The sequence below is a fragment of the Aulostomus chinensis genome, chromosome 9, assembly GCF_037954235.1.
Source record: "Aulostomus chinensis isolate RoL2024-O1b breed Wild chromosome 9, RoL_Achi_v1.0, whole genome shotgun sequence".
Classification (NCBI taxonomy): domain Eukaryota; kingdom Metazoa; phylum Chordata; class Actinopteri; order Syngnathiformes; family Aulostomidae; genus Aulostomus; species Aulostomus chinensis.
This window is the reverse complement of record NC_141328.1, coordinates 30,392,626-30,418,387: the sequence shown is the minus strand read 5'-3', so window position 1 is coordinate 30,418,387 and position 25,762 is coordinate 30,392,626. Positions and strand designations below refer to the sequence as shown.

At 37.8% G+C, this 25,762-nt stretch overlaps 2 protein-coding genes across 3 annotated transcripts in view; one reads left to right on the top strand and one right to left on the bottom strand.

The window, feature by feature from the left end:
- The window catches only part of emilin3b (elastin microfibril interfacer 3b), a 31,944-nt gene extending 17,175 nt beyond the window's left edge, over positions 1-14,769 (top strand). The window contains exons 1-6 of one of the 2 annotated variants that reach the window (XM_086212830.1): positions 9,195-9,251; positions 9,826-9,948; positions 11,032-11,354; positions 11,509-11,855; positions 11,961-12,311; positions 12,711-14,769. In XM_086212830.1, coding sequence (XP_086068956.1) covers positions 9,205-9,251; positions 9,826-9,948; positions 11,032-11,354; positions 11,509-11,855; positions 11,961-12,311; positions 12,711-13,853 — 2,334 coding nt within the window. In that variant the 5' untranslated portion in view covers positions 9,195-9,204 and the 3' untranslated portion in view covers positions 13,854-14,769. Of the gene's footprint in view, positions 1-9,194; positions 9,252-9,825; positions 9,949-11,031; positions 11,355-11,508; positions 11,856-11,960; positions 12,312-12,710 lie in introns of those variants that run through there. The other variant, XM_086212829.1, reaches the window with a different exon arrangement.
- Positions 14,770-19,907: 5,138 nt separating this feature from the next.
- b4galt5 (UDP-Gal:betaGlcNAc beta 1,4- galactosyltransferase, polypeptide 5) overlaps positions 19,908-25,762 on the bottom strand; it is a 45,094-nt gene continuing 39,239 nt past the window's right edge. Inside the window, exon 9 of the mRNA XM_086215004.1 lies at positions 19,908-25,446. Coding sequence (XP_086071130.1) covers positions 25,299-25,446 — 148 coding nt within the window. The 3' untranslated portion in view covers positions 19,908-25,298. The remainder of the gene's footprint in view (positions 25,447-25,762) is intronic.

Here is a 25,762-nt window from a genome sequence, read left to right as displayed (position 1 = left end):
GAGTACATTTGAGTAAGGTGCAATATAATGAGTCCATTTACCATTCAAATATGCAAATACAAACCCTGTGTAGAATTTGAAAAACAATGCTCCCATTCACTATGCCACTGATTTTTTGGGATGACAACATTCTATTATCATATAATCTTGCATAAATCTAGCTTTTCGAGACTTTTCACATGTTGAAAAATGAAGAAAAATATATCATGTAATTTGGCACCAAAGGCTTTCTAAATCACACTGAGCTGAGTAGGAGAGCAGAGGGAGTGATCAGAATTAAACCCCTTTAGGAATGAAAAAAAAAGATGAAGTAGGGACAAATCAGCGCAGTGCCATTTGTTAGAAGCAATTATGCTGCACCAAAAGAAGCTTCCTTTCTTACTTGGAACATCAAAACAGTCTTGAAAGTGAGGTTTCAACTGTGAAAAGCTGTTGAAGTGACCAGTAAAATGTGTGTTTACATTCTGAAGTGTTTGAGAATTTCCCTCTTACCACATCAGTTCAGGTCATCAGCACCTCTTCCTTAAAAACACATGACCTGGCAGCAGGTTGTCAGACTTATATGAAAGGAGCTCTGTCATTCTGATTCCTGCCCCTTTTCCTCCCTGCTATTACCATATGTCAACACAGGTAGGGTGGTGACACATACAGTCTGTCAAGTGATTTGTAGGAAGCAGCAGTGGGCGGCTTCTCAGACTCTGACAGGCTGTCCTGTCTGTTGGCCCTCTGAACCTGTTAACTTGGCAAGTAGACACTCTTTGGCCCCCACGTCCCCCTCTACTCCTCCAAACACTTCTATTTGTCCTGAAACAGCTGTGAAACAGCAACGTTAAGTGCCACATGTGTTGCTAAATACTCCCCAAAGAATGAAAGAAATGGTTCACATGTGAGTGTAAAGAGTGCAGATCATCATTTCCTGTGTTGCGCAGGGGCCAAGGGAACATTTAGCAGTTGCTATAGCTCCACTTGCAATGAAGAGAGGGAATGGGAGAGAGGCTCCAGCTCCAGCATGATGCAACAACTGTTCAAAGTAGTTATGGGGGAAATTATTATTTTTTGGGGATCTGGACACACTTGAACACTCAGACGGAAATCTGTCTGAGTGATACTTCTTCTCTCTTGTTTATGATGGATGGATGGATAGATAGATAGATAGATAGATGATAGATAGATAGACAGATGATAGATAGATGATAGATAGATAGATAGATAGATGACAGATGATAGATAGATAGATGATAGATAGATGATAGATAGAAAGATAGATAGATAGATAGATAGATAGATGATAGATAGATGATAGATAGATATAGATAGATAGATAGATAGATGATAGATAGATAGATAGATAGATGGATAGATGATACATAGATGACAGATAGATGATAGATATAGATAGATAGATGATAGATAGATAGATAGATAGATAGATGATAGATAGATAGATAGATGATAGATAGATGATAGATAGATGGATAGATGATACATAGATGACAGATAGATGATAGATAGATAGATAGATAGATAGATGGATAGATGATAGATAGATAGATAGATAGATAGATGATAGATAGATAGATAGATAGATAGATAGATGATAGATAGATAGATAGATAGATAGATATAGATAGATAGATGATAGATAGATGATAGATAGATATAGATAGATAGATGATAGATAGATAGATGATAGATAGATATAGATAGATAGATGATAGATAGATAGATGATAGATAGATATAGATGGATAGATAGATAGATAGATGATAGATCGATAGATAGATATAGATAGATAGATGATAGATAGATGATAGATGATACATAGATGACAGATAGATAAATAGATAGATTTCGATAGATAGATAGATAGATGATTGATAGATAGATGATAGATAGATGATAGATGATACATAGATGATAGATAGATAGATAGATGATAGATAGATGATAGATAGATGATAGATAGATGATAGATAGATGATAGACAGATAGATGATAGATAGATAGATGATACATAGATGATAGATAGATAGATAGATGATAGATAGATGATACATAGATGATAGATAGATGATAGATAGATGATAGATAGATAGATAGATAGATAGATAGATAGATAGATAGATAGATGATAGATAGATGATAGATAGATAGATAGATGATAGATAGATGATAGATAGATGATACATAGATGATAGATAGATAGATATAGATAGATGATAGATAGATAGATGATAGATAGATGATAGATAGATAGATAGATAGATAGATATTAATAGATAGATGATAGATAGATATATGATAGATAGATGATAGATAGATATAGATAGATAGATAGATAGATAGATGGATAGATGATACATAGATGACAGATAGATGATAGATATAGATAGATAGATAGATAGATAGATCGATATAGATAGATAGATGATAGATAGATAGATGATAGATAGATGATAGATAGATGGATAGATGATACATAGATGACAGATAGATGATAGATAGATATAGATAGATAGATAGATAGATGATAGATAGATAGATATAGATAGATAGATGATAGATAGATGATAGATAGATATAGATAGATAGATAGATAGATGATAGATAGATAGATAGATAGATATAGATAGATAGATGATAGATAGATGATAGATGATACATAGATGACAGACAGATAAATAGATAGATTTCGATAGATAGATAGATAGATGATTGATAGATAGATGGTAGATAGATGATAGATAGATAGATAGATGATAGATGATACATAGATGATAGATAGATGATACATAGATGATAGATGATAGATAGATGATAGATGATACATAGATGATAGATAGATAGATAGATAGATAGATAGATAGATAGATAGATAGATGATACATAGATGATAGATAGATGATAGATAGATAGATGATAGATGATAGATAGATGATAGATAGATGATAGATAGATGATAGATGATTGATAGATAGATGATAGATAGATGATAGATAGATGATAGATGATACATAGATGATAGATGATAGATAGATAGATGATCGATGATAGATGATAGATAGATGATAGATAGATGATAGACAGATGATAGATGATACATAGATGATAGATAGATAGATAGATAGATAGATGATAGATGATAGATGATAGATAGATGATAGATAGATGATAGATAGATGATAGATGATACATAGATGATAGATAGATAGATAGATGATAGATAGATGATAGATAGATGATAGATGATTGATAGATAGATGATAGATAGATGATAGATAGATGATAGATGATAGATAGATGATAGATGATACATAGATGATAGATGATAGATAGATAGATGATAGATGATACATAGATGATAGATGATACATAGATGACAGATAGATAGATAGATAGATTTAGATAGATAGATAGATAGATAGATGATTGATAGATAGATGATAGATAGATGATAGAAAGATGATAGATGATACATAGATGATAGATGATAGATAGATAGATGATAGATGATAGATAGATGATAGATGATACATAGATGACAGATAGATAGATAGATAGATTTAGATAGATAGATAGATAGATGATTGATAGATAGATGATAGATAGATGATAGATAGATAGATAGATGATAGATAGATAGATGATCGATGATAGATGATACATAGGTGATAGATAGATGATAGATAGATGATAGATGATACATAGATGATAGATAGATAGATAGATGATAGATAGATGATACATAGATGATAGATAGATAGATGATAGATAGATGATAGATAGATGATAGATAGATGATAGATAGATGATAGATGATACATAGATGATAGATAGATAGATAGATAGATAGATAGATGATAGATGATAGATAGATGATAGATAGATGATAGATGATACATAGATGATAGAAAGATCGATAGATGATAGATGATAGATAGATGATAGATAGATGATAGATAGATGATAGATGATTGATAGATAGATGATAGATAGATGATAGATGATAGATGATAGATAGATGATAGATGATACATAGATGATAGATGATAGATAGATAGATGATAGATGATAGATAGATGATAGATGATACATAGATGACAGATAGATAGATAGATAGATTTAGATAGATAGATAGATAGATGATTGATAGATAGATGATAGATAGATGATAGATAGATAGATAGATGATAGATAGATAGATGATCGATGATAGATGATACATAGATGATAGATAGATGATAGATAGATGATAGATGATACATAGATGATAGATAGATAGATAGATGATAGATAGATGATACATAGATGATAGATAGATGATAGATTGATGATAGACAGATAGATGATAGATAGATAGATGATACATAGATAGATGATAGATAGATGATAGACAGATAGATGATAGATAGATAGATGATAGATAGATGATAGATAGATGATAGATAGATCATAGATAGATCATAGATAGATCATAGATAGATGATAGATAGATGATAGATGATACATAGATGATACATAGATGATAGATAGATGATAGATAGATGATACATAGATGATAGATAGATGATAGATAGATGATAGATAGATGATAGATGATACATAGATGATAAATAGATAGATAGATAGATAGATGATAGATAGATGATAGATAGATGATAGATAGATAGATGATAGATAGATGATAGATAGATAGATGATAGATAGATAGATGATAGATAGATGATAGATAGATGATAGATAGATGATAGATGATACATAGATGATAAATAGATGATAGATAGATGATAGATAGATGATACATAGATGATAGATAGATGATAGATAGATGATAGATAGATGATAGATGATACATAGATGATAGATAGATGATAGATAGATGATACATAGATGATAGATAGATAGATAGATAGATAGATGATAGATAGATGATAGATAGATGATAGATAGATGATACATAGATGATAGATAGATGATAGATAGATGATAGATGATACATAGATGATAGATGATAGATAGATAGATGATACATAGATGATAGATAGATGATAGATAGATAGATGATAGATGATACATAGATGATAGATAGATGATAGATAGATGATAGATGATACATAGATGATAGATAGATAGATGATACATAGATGATAGATAGATGATAGATAGATAGATGATAGATAGATGATACATAGATGATAGATAGATGATAGATGATACATAGATGATAGATAGATGATAGATGATACATAGATGATAGATAGATGATAGATAGATGATACATAGATGATAGATAGATAGATAGATAGATATAGATAGATAGATAGATAGATGATAGATAGATAGATGATAGATAGATAGATAGATGATTGATAGATAGATGATAGATGATAGATGATAGATAGATGATAGTAGATGATAGATGATACATAGATGATAGATAGATGATAGATAGATGATACATAGATGATAGATAGATAGATAGATAGATATAGATAGATAGATAGATGATTGATAGATAGATGATAGATGATAGATAGATGATAGATAGATAGATGATAGATGATAGATAGATGATAGATAGATGATAGATAGATGATAGATGGATAGATAGATGATAGATGATAGATAGATAGATGATAGATGATAGATAGATGATAGATAGATGATACATAGATGATAGATAGATGATAGATAGATGATAGATAGATGATACATAGATGATAGATAGATGATAGATAGATAGATGATAGATAGATGATAGATAGATAGATAGATGATTGATAGATAGATGATAGATAGATGATAGATAGATGATAGATAGATAGATAGATAGATAGATATTAATAGATAGATGATAGATAGATATATGATAGATAGATGATAGATAGATATAGATAGATAGATAGATAGATAGATAGATGGATAGATGATACATAGATGACAGATAGATGATAGATATAGATAGATAGATAGATAGATAGATAGATAGATCGATATAGATAGATAGATGATAGATAGATAGATGATAGATAGATGATAGATAGATGGATAGATGATACATAGATGACAGATAGATGATAGATAGATATAGATAGATAGATAGATAGATGATAGATAGATAGATAGATAGATATAGATAGATGATAGATAGATGATAGATAGATATAGATAGATAGATAGATAGATGATAGATAGATAGATAGATATAGATAGATAGATGATAGATAGATGATAGATGATACATAGATGACAGACAGATAAATAGATAGATTTCGATAGATAGATAGATAGATGATTGATAGATAGATGGTAGATAGATGATAGATAGATGATAGATGATACATAGATGATAGATAGATGATACATAGATGATAGATGATAGATAGATGATAGATGATACATAGATGATAGATAGATAGATAGATAGATAGATAGATAGATAGATGATACATAGATGATAGATAGATGATAGATAGATAGATAGATAGATGATAGATAGATGATAGATAGATGATAGATGATTGATAGATAGATGATAGATAGATGATAGATAGATGATAGATGATACATAGATGATAGATGATAGATAGATCGATGATCGATGATAGATGATAGATAGATGATAGATAGATGATAGACAGATGATAGATGATACATAGATGATAGATAGATAGATAGATTGATAGATGATAGATGATAGATAGATGATAGATAGATGATAGATAGATGATAGATGATACATAGATGATAGATAGATAGATAGATGATAGACAGATGATAGATAGATCGATAGATGATAGATGATAGATAGATGATAGATAGATGATAGATAGATGATAGATGATTGATAGATAGATGATAGATAGATGATAGATGATAGATGATAGATAGATGATAGATGATACATAGATGATAGATGATAGATAGATAGATGATAGATGATAGATAGATGATAGATGATACATAGATGACAGATAGATAGATAGATAGATTTAGATAGATAGATAGATAGATGATTGATAGATAGATGATAGATAGATGATAGATAGATAGATAGATAGATAGATGATAGATAGATAGATGATCGATGATAGATGATACATAGATGATAGATAGATGATAGATAGATGATAGATGATACATAGATGATAGATAGATAGATAGATGATAGATAGATGATACATAGATGATAGATAGATGATAGATAGATGATAGACAGATAGATGATAGATAGATAGATGATAGATAGATAGATGATAGATAGATGATAGACAGATAGATGATAGATAGATAGATGATAGATAGATCATAGATAGATGATAGATAGATGATAGATAGATGATACATAGATGATAGATGATACATAGATGATAGATAGATGATAGATAGATGATACATAGATGATAGATAGATGATAGATAGATGATAGATCGATGATAGATGATACATAGATGATAAATAGATAGATAGATAGATAGATGATAGATAGATGATAGATAGATGATAGATAGATAGATGATAGATAGATGATAGATAGATAGATGATAGATAGATAGATGATAGATAGATGATAGATAGATGATAGATAGATGATAGATGATACATAGATGATAAATAGATGATAGATAGATGATAGATAGATGATACATAGATGATAGATAGATGATAGATAGATGATAGATGATACATAGATGATAGATAGATGATAGATAGATGATACATAGATGATAGATAGATAGATAGATAGATAGATAGATGATAGATAGATGATAGATAGATGATAGATAGATGATACATAGATGATAGATAGATGATAGATAGATGATAGATGATACATAGATGATAGATGATAGATAGATAGATGATACATAGATGATAGATAGATGATAGATAGATAGATGATAGATGATACATAGATGATAGATAGATGATAGATAGATGATAGATGATACATAGATGATAGATAGATAGATGATACATAGATGATAGATAGATGATAGATAGATAGATGATAGATAGATGATAGATAGATGATAGATAGATGATACATAGATGATAGATAGATGATAGATGATACATAGATGATAGATAGATGATAGATGATACATAGATGATAGATAGATGATAGATAGATGATACATAGATGATAGATAGATAGATAGATATAGATAGATAGATAGATAGATGATAGATAGATAGATGATAGATAGATAGATAGATGATTGATAGATAGATGATAGATGATAGATGATAGATAGATGATAGTAGATGATAGATGATACATAGATGATAGATAGATGATAGATAGATGATACATAGATGATAGATAGATAGATAGATAGATAGATATAGATAGATAGATAGATGATTGATAGATAGATGATAGATGATAGATAGATGATAGATAGATAGATGATAGATGATAGATAGATGATAGATAGATGATAGATGGATAGATAGATGATAGATGATAGATAGATAGATGATAGATGATAGATAGATGATAGATAGATGATACATAGATGATAGATAGATGATAGATAGATGATAGATAGATGATACATAGATGATAGATAGATGATAGATAGATAGATGATAGATAGATGATAGATAGATAGATAGATGATTGATAGATAGATGATAGATAGATGATAGATGATAGATAGATGATAGATAGATGATAGATAGATAGATAGATGATAGATAGATGATAGATGATAGATAGATAGATAGATAGATAGATGATAGATGATACATAGATGATAGATAGATGATAGATGATACATAGATGATAGATAGATGATAGATGATACATAGATGATAGATAGATGATACATAGATAGATAGATGATAGATAGATAGATGATACATAGATGATAGATAGATGATACATAGATGATACATAGATAGATAGATGATAGATAGATGATACATAGATGATAGATAGATGATACATAGATGATAGATAGATGATAGATAGATAGATGATAGATAGATGATAGATGATAGATAGATGATAGATAGATGATAGATAGATAGATGATAGATAGATGATAGATAGATAGATAGATAGATAGATAGATGATAGATAGATAGATGGATAGATGATAGATAGATAGATGATAGATAGATGATAGATGATAGATAGATGATAGATAGATGATAGATAGATAGATAGATGATAGATAGATGATAGATAGATAGATGGATCTTTTCTGTAACAATGTTTCATCAGAGAAAAGAAAAATAAAGTAAGAAAGTGACAGCAAGCCTGTCCATTAACTTCTATATACCCAAACAGTGAAAAATCATCATTTCGATCCCAATACACTCAATAAGTCTTCTGTTAGAAGCCCCTCAAAGTTTCCAAGGTTCAGTCTCTAGGGTGCAAACCAGTCACTGCTGCTTGTCATCTTAGACTAGGAATATGAAAGCATAAGAGTGGAATCATACTGACCAAATGGACTAAAGATTACACTGCAACAAAAAAAAAGAACTGTAAGAAAATTCAAACAAGAGGAGCAACATTACAAAATTAACAGAGAATGAACCAAAGCTCCATATTTCAATGCCTGAAATCAAGTCTTCACCTTGCTGGAGATGGTGTAGAAACAGCCCCTTCAAGGGAAATATCATTTGCTCTTCTGCTGCCTGCATGGGGTTGGATTTTTCTCTGTAACTGATTTTGTCGAAGGAGTTCAGTGATTCTCTTTGCCACTTGGTTGCTTGCTAGTGAAGGTTAATTTTAGTATTTATCAGCCAGATGTTGGCCGTGGCCTCTCGTATTTACTTTAAACTTTGATTCTGTCTCTTCTGTCCCCTCAGAAACCACTGTGCCTATGTAGTCCAGAAGAATATCACATGCACCATGCAGGATGGAGTGGCCACCTATGTCAAGGCAGAGTACACCACCAAGTGCATCTGGGGACAGAAATGTCCTGTTGTCATGTAAGTTTGTTGTTGCTGTTTGTTGGTTTGTTTTGTTTGACATGAACTGACTCAGTATAGAATAGAAGACTGCTCCCCTTTCACTACCGAGTCCTAAGAAGTCTGTGAGGTTAACTCATTTGGGTATAATTATTATTTAACATGACACTGCAGCACGCAGAGATCTTAGAAATAATGCTCCTCCCTACTATTTATTTATCATACTAAACATATTAATTGAATTTTATTCTCTCTCTCTCTCTCTCTCTCTCTCTCTCTCTCTCTCTCACACACACACACACACACACACACACACACACACACACACACACACACACACACACACACACACGCCTCAGGCCAAAGTTGGCTTATCTCAATTTCACCAGTTTATTTTGGGCATGTCATATAATGACATTTGAGTCTGGCTGTCTCCAGATTAATGCTGCCCTCTAGTGTTCTCATAATGTACTGCTGTTGCACCTCCTCATTGTGGTTTAGATATTTGTGCAACTTGCCAACTGGTTGTAGCTACCGACAACCTCTGAAATACCCCATAAATAAGTAGTTTTATTGTTAATTAATAATGATACAAGCTGTTATCTGAAGTGAAGCTTCTATTACATGCATTACGTTTGCTACAGGTTAGTGGGGGTGTCTGTGTGCAGATTTCTACTTTTACTCTCTATTACTCTTTGATATGCCTTTGCGTTAAAATAGGTGTGTGTGTGTGTGAGAGAGAGAGAACAGAAGGAGGAGAAGAGAGCTGATTCCAAATCACAAGGAAATTCAAGCTTAACACAGATATCAGTGGGGTTCATTGATGTCCCTGGTCCAATTCTCTGATGCCACATCATTTACGTTAAATTTGATCTTAATCTCCTAATCTCCCTCTAATCTGTGTTTAATCTCACAGAGAACAACTTCATCCCTTCATATCTGCTCTCATCTTCCTGTTTTTTTTTGTTTGTGTTTTTTGTCTTGGCTCTGTAGTATCACATAGTAAGAGCAAAGGAAAATTTAATTATATGACCAGGTTGGACACATTTAATGTTAAATGCATCTTAATCTCTGAGGTGAACATTTGTTCTGTGTTGTCTTCAGGTACAGGACATTCTACAAGCCTAAATACAAAGTGGGTTATAAGACAGTGACTGAGCTGGAGTGGAGATGTTGCCCTGGATACTCAGGAGAGAACTGCTACGATGGACCTACATCACTGCCTGATGTCATGGTGCCACCTCTCAAAGGGGCAGGTTTGCCCCATCGCCCTGGGGTCAAGGGTTTCCCCCATGTCCCTAGGGTTCCTGGTGACCAGAAGCCAGGAGGAGGCCAGTTGGAGCCAGGAAAACTTTACCCCAGCATACCTGATCAGAGACCAATGCCCACAGGACAGCTGCCTGCTGGAAATGGAAAACCAATTTATGGTGAGAAGAGTTTTAGAGCAAATCTCTGGGGATAAATTCTCTCACTACTGTGTCACTGTGCATGCAAGTGTGAATGTAAGCAATGTCGATGGTTCATTTCCCTTTAAGTCCTGTATAACAGTCTCAAAAAGTCATTTTTTTGTATTTAATTCAGGAAACAAATTTGGGATTTCAGGAGTCACTGGTGAACGTTTGAACCATGTGGAGGAGGACCTGCGCCGCCTCACCCAAGGACTTGATACTCTGAATGGGGTGGTGGCAGGCCTCGAGGAGCGACTGCGCACATCTCTCCGTGAAGACACCAATAAACTTCTGATTTCCCTGCTGACCAACACTCCCCGTGTACCTGACATAGCAGTGGGATTTGGTGGTATCCCTGATGGGAGTCCAGATGGACTGGAAGGAGGAGAAACCTTCAATGGGTTTGGAGATCTTGCAGGCAGAGTAACAGAAGTGAGAGATGAGCTGCGGGCAAAGACCCACATCTTAGAGGAGATTCAGGTGTTGTGCCTCTGTCCTTGTACAAAAATGTATTGTACACGATGTGCCAGCCTTTCATCTTCCTTCATTAATCTCTAATTATCTCTACTTCTTGCCTGTATGTAGGGAATGGTTTTGGGTCACGATGGCCAGCTCAAGAGGCTGTTAGAGGGAGCAAGAGGAAAGACAATCCCTGGTCCTGGTTCTACCCCTCAGCTGGATGAAATTCTGGATGCCAAGCTGGCTGATGTTCGGGCTGAGATCCTGGAAGTATTTGAACGCCGTCTGAATGGTCTTGAGAACCACTGTGATGAGAAAATTGGAGCAGTGCAGAGGCAGTGTCATAGGGAGAACATGGATGGACAGGAGCAGATGCAGCAGTCTCTGGATGGAAGAGAGACTGGTCTAAGGGAGGAGCTGGGCTCTTTGCAGGCTCAGATCCAGGGCCTTACTCTTACAGAGAGCTGCTGTGGTCAGGTATTGTGATTGTTATATCTTCAGGTATCATCTGCATGCAGCAATACATAGAAAATTGGACACTCTCACTAATTAATAGATTAACGTACCAGTGGGATTTTAATTGCTGAAGTGAAAATTACCAAAAACTATGTGACTCCACCAATTTTTTTTTTGGGGGGGGGGGGTAAACTGCTTTCTTGCCAAGAGTAAGATAAGAGGGTTGATTAGTCCTGTGTTCAAGGATAAGTATGAGGCTACAGCCAAGAGAATGTTAGCTCTACAAGAAAATGACTAAGATGATGAGCAAGAGTAGTTCTACCTAGCAGGACCACTAAAAATCAGGAGTTAACACAGTTTTCTTTTGAAATTAAAGTTTCACCTGGCACCTCTGAACTGATAAGTTCTTGATTATTGCAGGTAAACAGCCTATCCCAGCGAGTGCTGCTCCTAGAGGAGTCCATAAAAGGCATCACAGAATCTCAGAGACAGCTCCAGACGGCCCTCAGTGACCTGAGCATCCATGTAGAGACATTGATTGAGACCCGCCTAGTGGACATAGAGGGCCGCCTCAATTCCACTGAGGGGGAACCAGATGGAGCCATCAGGCTCCCCGGGGGTCTGGATGGCTTCAAGAATGTGCTGGAGGACAAGTTGAAAACCCTGGAAGAGAGAGTCTTCGTGGCTGTGGAGGAGCTGAGTAACGCTACTGCTCCGGCTCTCTTAGAGGGTCAGGTGGTCCCTGCACTGGAGACGGAGATTGAGTCTTTGCGGAGAAGTGTAGAGGGAGACCTGGATGGCATTCAAAAGCAGCTAATAGACCTGGAGCTCCTCTGCACCTCCTCTTGCTCGCCCTCCACTCCTCCAGCAGGGGGTGTGAGAATCACTCAAGTGGAACAGGAGTGTGAGGAGATGCAGAAGAAGATGAGTAACCGTCTGGACACTCATTCCAACCAACTGGACCGTCTGAACAACACCCTACAGAATCTGCTCTTCCATATCTCCCAGCAGGATGCAGAAGACTCAGTTTATGGAGAGATTACCCTACTGAAGGTCAACATCAACTCAGTGAACCGCACTCTGAAAGGTCTAAAGGACTCAATTAGTTTCATTGCAGGGGAAGTGGGTCATGCCAATTCTACCTGGGAACAACGAGAACACCAACTAGTGAATCAGGTGCAAGGAATCACCAAACTAGTGAGCCACCAAGCCAACCTCCTGGGGGCTGGGGAGAGGCGGCTGGCCCAACTGAAGGGAGAACTCGTGGCCTTAAAGAGACAGCTTGCTGGAGAGCTTCAAGGCTGCCAGAGCACAGCAATAGAAGTAAAGAAGGAGGTGAAGGACGTTGATAGCAGGGTGAGCCAGGTAGAGGGCCAATGCAGCAGCTTGGGGGAGCTGGCAGAACGGCTCGAGAGGATTAGGGCAGAGCTCGAGAGACACTCCGACTCCTACCTGGCTCAGGTGAATGGAACCCTGGCTGTCCATTCAGAACAGCTAGCTGAGCTGAAAGGAGAAGTCAAAGACTGTGTGGCAAAGGAAGCAGCAAACCAAAAAGGAGACTAGTGACATTTTAGCTCAGAAGTTTAAAGAGCAGACTTTTGTGGGTCCTTCTCAATTGGCTCAAGTGACATCTTCTTCTCATCTCTTTGTTTTCAACTTAATCTGCACAGAAGCAAATTAAGTGAAGTGGTGAAAGTCACCTCCCAAGGCTTTGATCCTCATGCCACCAGGTGTCCTGGGTACTTAGTTCAGTGAGGTTGGCAGAGGCAGACACACCTCTGATTGTATAGCTGGGCAATATTTTCCCTCAAATCTATGGGGCATTTTTTTCAAGTTTTACCTTTTTTAACTTATATGAAGTGACTGCATTGTTATGACATTCGACTGTATTAGAAATGTTTGTGTAAAAAAGGATAATAAAAAGCTGAATGATGTGGGACTAATACGCTGCTACGGGTCTCTGCTGACAAGCACACTCGACATCTTCTGTGAGGACACTTGTCTGGTCTTTTTTAAGAAAAAATACTGTATATTAAGTTGGTGCTATTTACATTTTTGTAAACCTCTGTTTGTATACGTTTAAAATAATATGTATTTCTGCTTTGACAGTATTTGTTTCCCTACAGTGGCTTCAGGTTGCAGAGAAGTTCCAAAATTCACCATTAGGGGTTAGTGACGACACGTTAATTGGAATGGTAGATGGAAGAGAAATAAAATCTTTCCACAGTTGTTTGTTTTCGATGCTTTGTGACAGTGTATATGGATGTAAATGTTTTTGATTAGGGTAGTTATATTCAGTTCAGAACATCTTCACCGCAAGGAGAATTGTATCTAGAAGCCCTTTTCTGGAGTTCATATGAAGTTTATTACAATGTTTGTTATTATTTAGGGGTTGTAATGCCGATTGTCATCATTTTATAAATGATCCATTATGCCATCGCAAAGGTACGTAACACCCAAAGGACAGGGGCTCGGGCAACAGGAGATAAGATGCTGTTATTACAAACCTAAAGGAATCAAAATCTGTAAGTTTCACAATAAATATGTTGAAAATTAGTACAACTACTTGGATTATCTCCCTCTATCTCCGTGCTGAAGAAGACATCAATGAAGAATTGATATAGACTACTGTTAAACATTACTCAGTTTCTAACCAAACCTACCTCCTATACTTAGCAGGGATGTGTCAATATCTAGATCTGTAGTTGTAGTCTAGACACAGACAAAAGCATTTTGCATCAAACAGCATCAAACCCAGGTTGAGCATACTGACATGCTGAGGGAGACAATCAATATTCAGTTATTATTGATAGAAGATGTTGTTGGATAAGTGAAATTACATTGGCATTTAGAGGAACATTAGTTCATGGGGCAGTGGCTTTACACACTGATTCTATCACATCAGCCGAGTACCGACCGTCACTGACAGAACATGGAACCGTCAAATGAAAGAAAGGAATCTATCAATAAATGCTGAAGATGCACAAGTAAAGCTCTCTGAAGAAAGACAGAGTCTTTGCTGGTTGAGCCGAGCAGTTGATGCTAGAATTATAACCGCTAACAATCCAAGTTTATTGTAAACAAGTATTCACAAAGTCAACCACAAAATAAATAGCAGCATATAAAAGGCTGCATCGTGCGTATTTTCCTCTGTATTTGAATAAACAGAATAATAATAGCTGCCATTATGACTAAGCCTGTAGCCACCGTTGAGTCTCTGCAGGTTTCTCAGAGTATCAACACATAGTTGAAGACAGCAGCATCTCTCTCTGATTAACTGGCTGTCAGCATATAATCACCACCAGAATTGTACCATTATTACTACACTGCACTGCATATATCAGTGGAAGTGTGACTGCAGGGTAGGAATTCCTGACTTTTCCAAACCCCTGACAGCACCGAATACTTAAAACTGCTCATTTGATAAAAATGTGACCTCACTGAGTTTGCAAAACACAGCTGCTCACAAGATTGTAGCCACATGGTGCAGTCAAATGATGAGGTGAAGTCATGAGGTGAATGTGTTGAGGATAATGTGTTTGTCGTGTCAGAGGTGGGTTGAGAAAAAGGATGAAATGAACTGCAAAAACAACTGTCAGTAACTAGAGGGGGACAAAGTAACCCCAAATGATAAAAAAGTCATGGAAGAAAAAGTGCTGCGGGGGGGGGGGGGTGTAGTGCTGTGGGGAAGGCTGGAGGTTTGGTCAAAAGCTGTGACAAATGAGAGATGTAGCTGGCAGGGGGGGCAGCAAGATGATTGCGAGCCAGAGCAAATACCAAAGGATTTATTGAGAAGCTTCCTAAAAATGTTACAATGAGGTGGTACCTGGGAGAAAACAAGAACAGAGACAATAGATGAGTTTGGTTTGACAGTCTGTGTCGGAAGGGGTGGGCAGGAGCGCAAAAGCTGGACCTTGTGTTACGGGTTACGAGCTGGGGGGGGGGGGGGTAGACCCAATAGCAGACAGGGAACAAGGAGAGTTCACAAAAAGGTGTTTATTAACAAGACTTGTACTGACATGAGGGGGAAACCGAAGGCTGGAGGCTGGATGCTTGTGACTAATGACAATGACTTCAGACGTGACGACGACAATGACACCACCAACATCAGTGACACTTTAAACAACGACCCGACACAGACAAAGAGAAACAAGAGGTTAAATACACAAGGGAAAACGAGGCACAGGTGGTGCAATCACCCAGGTGAGACACATGAGGCAATGACGGGGAGGAGCAAAGGAAGACAGGACACCGACTTCACAACAAAACAGGAAACACAAGACAGGGATCGTGACACCTTGGGTACAGCAGAATGAAGGCGGATGAGGAAATGAGAAGTGGTAGGTGATGTCTTCACTGGCCTCTTAGGATTTGAGTCACAAGGATGATACTGAATTCATCTAAAGTGCACCACTGACCGGCCATCAGAGTGTAACATGAGAAAAGAGACATCTTATATATTAGACTAGAGCACCAATTTGTTTGTTTTTGTTTTGTGTAGTTGGTTGAGATGATGTTGAAAAGCTATAAAGCTCTGTCTTACATGCATTACAAGGATAAAGGGTGTTATGAAAGGCTACTTTGTTTATGACACAGGGGTTGTGAAACACTGACATGCTGGTTCCTGGGTGTGCTAGAATCTGTAATGAAAAGTCCAGGACCATTTCATAGTTCAAGTCCACCCCTGCACATGTTCTAGCTAGAGTGCTGAATCATTAGGCTAAGAGGAACACACCTAAACACCAGAGGAACCAAAGTCTGAAGCCCAGGGCTCAACCACAGAGTTCTGTCCTGCTGGTATCCTGCTGGTGTCCGGTAGCGACGCAGAGAATGAAAGGCGGGGGTCATACCTGAGACAATGACGGAATGTTACGTAACACCAATCAATTTATATGAAAAAAGGCCACTGTGGCATCTGCTTCTTGCTTTTACGCATGCATGAGAGGACACACACTCATGTATATGCACACACACAAACACACTGTTGCTCTCTGTTACTCAAATATCGAATCTAACCAAAGATGAGAGCATGGGTCCTTTAGTGCATGTCAGCACACCATAGAGTCGATATACACCAGAAATCGTGGAAAGGCACAGGGCGCGTTGCTCTCAGCTATGAACCTGTGTGTGAAAGATCAACATACAAATGCACTTTAGAATGAAGAAGCACAGTGGAAGTGTGGATGAAGAGAGCTGATTCCATTCTGCTCCACTGATGGCCACGGATTTAGTTTTGTTAGTCAGCTACTTCCTGAAGTAGATTCTAGTTACAGACACGGAAGTGCACAGATACACAAGCAGTACAGAGGCAAAAGCAGCACAGACAACATCAAAGCCTTTGCGTGGGACACCACTTACAGGGTTGCATGTGGATGAATTCATATCTGCTGCCTACACATGCCAGGACTGCTCTTGAGATCTTAAGAGTGGCCCTCTGTGTGCCTGACAGCGTCAGTGTTGTTAGCATACCAAGGCCTTGTGTTTCCCAGGCTCCATTAAGACGTAGCTACTGCAGCCAGGCTGTCCCTCTGCCAAGCATCTCCTTCATACTGCCACTGCTGTTGCCAGCAGAACAATTTTTTTTTTCTGCTGATAGATAGGTTTTCACACATTTTTTCAAATATAGCACACAAAACCTGGGGAACACCACCATTAAATAACCATTTCCTGTCATTTCGCATTTCCTTCTCTCAGAGCTTAGGTAAACCATCAGCTGTCAACTCTGGTAACTAGTGGAGATGTGCTCTGATTCAGTGACTCTTAAGTGATCTCATCAAAGCACACCATCATGGTCTTAGATGCCTAGATTTTAGCCTCCGTGTCCGGGACAGTAATCGTTCGTTTGCAAGTTTAAGAGGGGACGTAATGCTATCTGCATCTCTGCTGCAGTACTCAGCCTCTTGTTGCACCTACAGCCTTTTTAGTCTGTAGATTACAAGCAAATGAGGCAAAGTACCCTAACATGGTTACTTCAGAAAACAACCTAACTTAAATAGATTCAGTCATTACTATCAAATACTGCCAGTGGAACTCTTGTAATGGAGATTCAATGTTCTCACTTTGGCCAGTTTGTGGTTTTTGTTCAATTAATGACTGAACTCTAAATCTCTGTATAAGTAGCATGCCTGTGTTTCCGCACACACTGAATACAGTAGATTGTGATGTAAATGGCCATAGTAATAGTGCCATCTGTGCATTACAAAGAAAAACACACATACATGATTGATTTCACAATTCAGCTTTTGACAGATAAACATGCTTATTTTCTGCAGATTTATTTGATTATTAGGACTAGTATTTTCAATGCCATTTACTAACTTACTGTAATTACGGTGATTAAATTGAATTAAGGGGTACACGGTGGAGCAGTGGTCCTCACTGTCGCCTCAAAGCAAGAAGGTTCCAGGTTCGAGTCCCAGCTCAGACACGGGATCTTTCTGTGTGAGTCAGCATGTTCTCCCTGTGCCTGCGTGGGTTCACTCCAATACTCCGGCTTCCTCCTACAGTCCAAAGACAGGCAATTGGGGACTAGGCTGATTGACACTCTACAATTCTACAGTTTCATTTCGCAGACGCTTTTGTCCAAAGCGACATACAACACAAGCAAGAATTCAGACTGAAGGAAAAACCCATAGTAGCGCAAAAGTGCTTCAGTTGTGATTTGGTCACAGGTACTGCCATCTAGTGGCGGAAGAAGTGTCGCTCCCCCCTCCCTTTCTTTTTTTTGATACATACAACATGACACAACACAGTTAGTGCTACATTGTCACTAAGTGCTGGGTCTTGGACCCTCTGACTGATTCTACCCCAAAGAGGAGCAGAGTCAGGTTCAGTGCCTCGGTGCTCTCTGAACAATTGAGTCTTCAATTGACTCTTAAAAGTAGAAAGGGACTCAGCAGAACGCACAGAGTTCAGTAGTTGGTTCCACCATTTGGGAACAACAGAAGAGAAGAGTCTGGCTAGAGATCTGGAGCAGCGCTGGGCTGGAAGCACCAGGCGTCTTTCGCATGCACTCTAAATTGACCGTAGGTGTGAATGTGAGTGTGAATGGTTGTTCATCTCTCTGTGTGTTGGCCCTGCGATGGACTGGCGACCTGTCCAGGGCGAACCCTGCCTCTCGCCCGTTGACACTGGGATAAGCTCCAGCCCCCCCGCGACCCTTAATAGGAATAAGCAGAAGACGATGGATGGATGGAAATTGAATTAAGTCCTAAATAATGCTCAACACTCAGTCAAATAAAATAGATTATTAATTACACTTTTATCATTGTCCAGCTTGGTCAAACACTTGAAGGAGCCAGGTGATCTGATGCTTGTCCCATTGCAGCCAAGTCGTTATAATTCATGTATCTGCTGGTGTAACTGAATCTTCCATTAAAAAACAACAACAAATCACATCAATCAAAATGACAAACCAGTTCGTATGGACTACAACCCATTGTGACAGCAGGAGTTGAACATGTATTTGATACAGTTGCAATTTGACTTGAGAAGTTAAGAGATGCACCATGGTGCAGAACACTGACACAAACATTCCAAACAGAAGCGTGAACCACTATAAAGACACATTTCAAGTTCCACTCTGCAAACTCAACAAACACTGACACACTGTAACTTTACAAGTTTCTTTTTATTGGTGTACTTTGACAATAACAATGATGGTATAAAAGAAAATCTCCATCATACAAATTGTAATAATCAAAAGATAATATGCTGATACACAAACAGATCCACATAAGGCTGACATCAAGTTTTGACAAGTGGCTTCAAATGGCTTCAATTCAAGAAGAACGTTCCTCCTTACAATCAGAGCAGAGATGTTTTTTAATTTATTGATCAGTTTCTTTTTTCAAAAGTTCACTTTCATACAAAATGAAAATAATAATCAGTGTAGATTTTGGAGTGGAATGTGGTGCTGGTTCGGTGCCTCTGTTTATCTACGTTGTGAGCATCTGGTGTTTTTGGCCGCGGTCTGATGCCATCACAGATGCGTCTCTTCTGGTACAGCATCATAGCAACAGTGAGGCCACTTGAAGAAGCACAACACCTGCAGACCTCTGAGGACGTGTGAGGAATCTAAAATTTATGGGATGAGGATATTTTTTCTTTTCCTTTTTAAAAAGGCTTGTGCTGGGAAGCAGTGATGTAAAAACATGGATGTCGCTGCGTAGCTTCACAAGCACTTAAATGGCACCAGGTACCAGCCAAACACCTCCAAAGCCTTGTTCTTTATGCTTGCATCTGTAGTGATTTAAGACCTTATAGAATTTCTAAAACACTACACACAACAATATTTACAATGATTTTTATTTTGATATGCACATTTTTCAATTTAAATATATTTGCTTATAAAAAAAATAAAAATTTGAGTCAAAAACACTGCAATAAATTAAGAAGCTTTAAGGCTGCCAGTTTTGTCAGATTCCGGAACGGTCCCTTCATTCAAACTGACACAGAATGGATCTGAACAGGCAAGATTACTTGACAATGAGCAGCAGGCTTGGTCTTGGTCTGGACTGAGACCGTGTACAGTTTACATAACAGGTACAAGACTTGCCAACATGCTCTTATCATCAACTGAAAACAATCTAGTTCCTGTTTTAGATAAAAGCATTAGAAGATGACTGAGATTCCCTGTTACCAAGTTGTCGAGCTGACAAGTCAGTCTAGTAGTCTCGTAGCAACTGATGGTGCTGCTTGTTCTACATTGTGGAATATAGAGCCTCATACTGACTCTAAGAATATCTACGGCACCCAGAAGGCCTCTTTTAACTGAAATGACCCTCTGTGTTGAATCATCACCTGACACTCAACCTAGAACCATTTGGCTTTTGCTATATGTCCATCTAGCTTTTAATTTAAAGCAATGAAACATTAAAGATAATATACAGTGTATCATTTAGGTGTCAAGAACTAGAAAAGGGCCATCTAGTTGCTCACAAGCAGGTCACTATAAATTATTTTTTCATCAGTGCCAGAAAACAAAAATAAAAACTAATCTAGACAGAGGGCAATTAGACCTCTCGTGGGTTTTGCCATTTCAATCAAACACACAGAGAAGAAAACTTAATACGACTGCTGCTATTGGTCCACAACCCCCACTGGGCGCCTCCTCAGAGATTGGCTAGGAGGTAAACACATACTTTGGAACAACTAATACACTGATTAGCTTCACCTGGCAGGATGAAAGGGCAACAAAATTGCACCTGTTTGGACCAACAGTACCTGTATGCCACCAGGCCTGATTAAATGCTAATGAGTCCTAAAAGTTGCAGGGAGGATTGGAGGCTTTCATGTTGTTATGTTTGGCTCCAGAAAGCACACAAGAGAGCTCCTGAAAGGTAGCTCAGCAAGGTCAGCACCATTGATTATCATTTTATTGAGGGAGGAGCCCAGTGAAAGATATAGCCTGTTAGTATTTTCTGATTTGGCGTCTTGCTACTCCAGTGGTTTTCACACAAAATGGCCTTCCACAATGTGTCTGCTGAGTAGATTAATACACACCAGGCTATGGGTCTTCTTCCGTTTCATCAGGTATTCATATACAGTGGCCAGAAAAGTATGTGAACATTTTGGAATTTCATGGTTTTCTGAGTAAATTTGTCATAAAATATGATCTGATATAAATCTAAGTCACAAATATTGACAAATGTAATGTGTCTTAAATAATACAAAAATAAAAAGATCTTTCATGTCTTTATAGAGAATAACCAAAAATTGTCATAGTGGTAGTGGAAAACATATGTGAACCCTTGAATTAATGACCTTGAAAAAGCTAATTGGTGTTAGGTTTTAGCAAACCTAGAGTCTCATTAAGACAATTAGTTTGGGGGTGTGGACTGATTAAAAACCCCTCAAACTTTTGGAGTTTGTTCTGCAAAAGAACAACACATTTATGTGAGCCATGCCTCGCCATAAAGAGCTTTCAGAGGATCTACAATCAAGATTGTTGATTTAGATAAAGCTGGCAAGGGTAACAAAGGGATTTGAAAGACTCACCAGTCTACAGTCAGGCAAACAATCTACAAATGGAGACACTGTGGAACTGTTGCTACTCTACCAAGAAGTGGCACCCAATAAAAATGACACCAAGTGCAAAACAAAGACTCATCAATGAGGTAAAGAAACAACAAAATGACAGCCAGATTTCTAGGCATCATTGGAAGTTCCTAACATCTGTGTTCATGGGTCTACAATACATAAAACATTGAACAAGCAGGGTATCTACTGCAGGACACCACGGAGGAAGCCACTGCTTGCTAAAAGAACATGGCTGCACACCTGAAGTTTGCAAAAGAGCACATTGACACTCCACAGACATATTGGCAAAATGTTTTGTGGACTGATGAAACTAACTTTGAACTATTTCGGGGAAAAAACACCCAGCACTACATCTGGCATAGAAAGGGCACGGCATATCGTCGCTGAGGCATCAGGACTTGGCCAGCTTGCAATCATTGAGGGGAAGATGAATTCCCAAGTTGATCAGAGAATTCTTCAGGGTAATCTGAGTGTCTGTACATCAGCTGAAACTCTCTAGGAAGTGGGTGATGCAACAGGACAACAACACAAAGCACGGGAGCAAGTCCACAAAGGAATGGTTCCAGAAAAACAAAATACGCCTTTTGGAGTGGCCAAGTCAGAGCCCAGACCTCAAGCCAACAGGAATGCTATGGATGACTTGAAGAGAGTCATTCACATGAGACGTCCAAAGAATAAGGCAGAGCTGAAGCAGTTGTGCCAGGAAAAATATGAGGATAAAATTCCTCCTCGATGATGTGCAGTTCTGATCCAGAGCTACAGGAAGCGCCTGGTTGAGGTTATTGGTATGGCGGGGGTCAGTTATTAATTCTAAGGGTTCCCTTACTTTTTCCACCGCCACTTTGAATGAAGAATGAATGTGTTCAATACAGACATGAAAGATATTTTCTTTGTGGTATTATTTAAGGCACATTAAATTTGTCAATACCCTTGACTTAAATGAATATCAGATTGCATTTTATGACAAATTTACTCAGAAAACCATAAAATTTCAAAAGATTCACAAACTTTTTCTTGCCACTGTAATCTCTGAAAAGGAAATATATATCTGCATGAAATGAATCAGCTCTAAACAGATCTGAACCTCAAAACCACACACAAATACACATAACTACAAGTTTCAGTGCATCTAACACAGTCTGCCATGTGTCACCTACTAAATAATCACATCAACTGCAAGGAAAATCAAAATTACAGAGAATAATTCTTAAAAGATCAAATAAATAAAATGAGGTCCAGCCTCACTGTGGGAGGACGTTTCGCCACCCACATCGACACCCAAAAGATACATCATAGGAAATGTATGCAAGGCGATTTATGTGAAATGAAGTAGCTGTATGACTAGTGGACAGATAGTGAGGAGAAGGTTTCTGTGTTAAGGACCTACGTTTACAGTGTTGGAATATTCAACTAGGGACATGTGAGCAACTGCTGTGTACTGCCAGTGTCAATGCACAGTGTTTGACGTCATGCCACCCAACAAACAACCATAACTACTGAGACAAGAATTGTTACACAAATCATGAAGAAAATCATCACTGGCAGAAGCCTGGTCACAAGTCAACATATTGTGGTTAATCAGAGGACGTCGGATCCATGTCAAAACAGAGAAGTTTCAGTTAGAAAAATGAAGGCAGCCAAAGATATCTAGCTGAAAAGATACAGGGTTTACAGTGGAGGAGGGCTGGCTAACAGTACTGCAAACACTCAACAATCTGAAAACTAACAAAGAAAAAGCTTCTGTAAACACTGTTTGATAGTGATAGCCATGCAGGACCCTCCTCCTCTTCTAGTACATACAGTGACGCTGGATGAAGATTACAGATGCAAAATCACACAGAGGAGCGTAAATCTCTCCCTGGCCTGGGATGACACACAACGTGAGGTCTAAATTCAGGCTTTCACAGTGACCATGACAGCCTGACAACTGACAACAGGACACACACAAACCATTTGCATAGCTCTCTCTCTCACACACACACACGCACACACACGCTCTCTGAGAGGACATTGTTCATTGGGTGGCATGTTAACTTAAGCAAAGGTGTGCTGAATGTGAAGTTTGCATATGCAGTCACTCCACCTCTGTAGTCCAATATGGGAATGCTAGCACCTGTGCTATTGCATCTGTATAGTGAGGAATTTAGCTGTCAGGAATCGCAGCTTATTGCTAACAGGATGAGCATCACTCTCCGACACACAGCCACTGCGTCAGCACAGCAATGCAAATATCACAATCTTTCACTGGTATGTATATTCATGGGGGAAAATATAGCTGGGGAGAAATGATAAAGGTATTGATATACTCTAAACTTATGATAAACTATTTCACATATAGGTGATTGAAAACACTCACCCTTTATATAGTTTTCTCTTAATATCTTCACTTGATATAGCTTATCGTCTGCAGAACCAGCTGCAAGCATCCACTCAGTGAAAGTCGTGTGTGTGCATGCAAATGTTTTCACAGGTTTACTGCTTTAACTGCAAAATAAGAAGCAAAAGAACAAAGTAAAGGTATCAGGGACCATATAAGCACATGTAAGTCACATCGCTGTGTGCGCATGAGTAGAGGTGCGTGCACTTGAATGTGCAAGTGTGTTATGGCCTGTGTTATGAAGCAAATAGCAGAGGGATGAACTGTTCATAGACTCAGCCAGGAAACTGATGAATGGATGGATGCTGAAGGCCAAAATGGTGCAAAAGGCATGTGGACATTGAAGACTAGATAAGCCCAGATGAAGAGTGATGGACTGTGGCACAAACAAGTGCAGCATAATCCCTATTTTCTTAAATGATTCATCTCACTATACATTTTTGAGTGTTTGTTCTTGGAATAAAACCAAGAGAAACAAAGCCAGAATCAATCAACTAAATTTTTTTAAGCAGTGCTGAAACTGGTGAGATATGGCTGATGTCCCAGAGGACCTGGATTCCCTGGAGGTTTTCAGTCCAGCTGTGCCTGTGTCAGTAGTCAGCTACTGGTGCAAGATTTCTGCTCAGGCTGACTGTGATATTGGTGTAGAGAGGCCTCCTGGCCACCAGGGGGGAGTAGTTTAAGTTGTTCAGGCCATCCACTTTCTGTCTCTCCCGTGAGTGTCGCAGGAGGCTATACCTGCAAGAGCAGACAAACGATGAATGAATCATTGGAGAGGAGAGAAGGAGGGGGGGAGCAGAGGAGGGGAGAAGAGGAGGGGAGAAGAGGAGGAAAGGGGAGGAGGAGGGGAGACCAGGTTCTTTCTGGTGTTCCAGATCTCCAACACAGCTGATATTCTTCCAAACAGAAAAAAACACACCAAATCAACAAACCACTGGAACCAGAGTTTCTTCCGCTTACTGGGCATCAACCCCCAAAACTAACAGGAGGACACAGAATTCCTGAAGGGACATTAAACGCTTGACTTCCCTTCGAGTACATAAAGAGAGGTCCA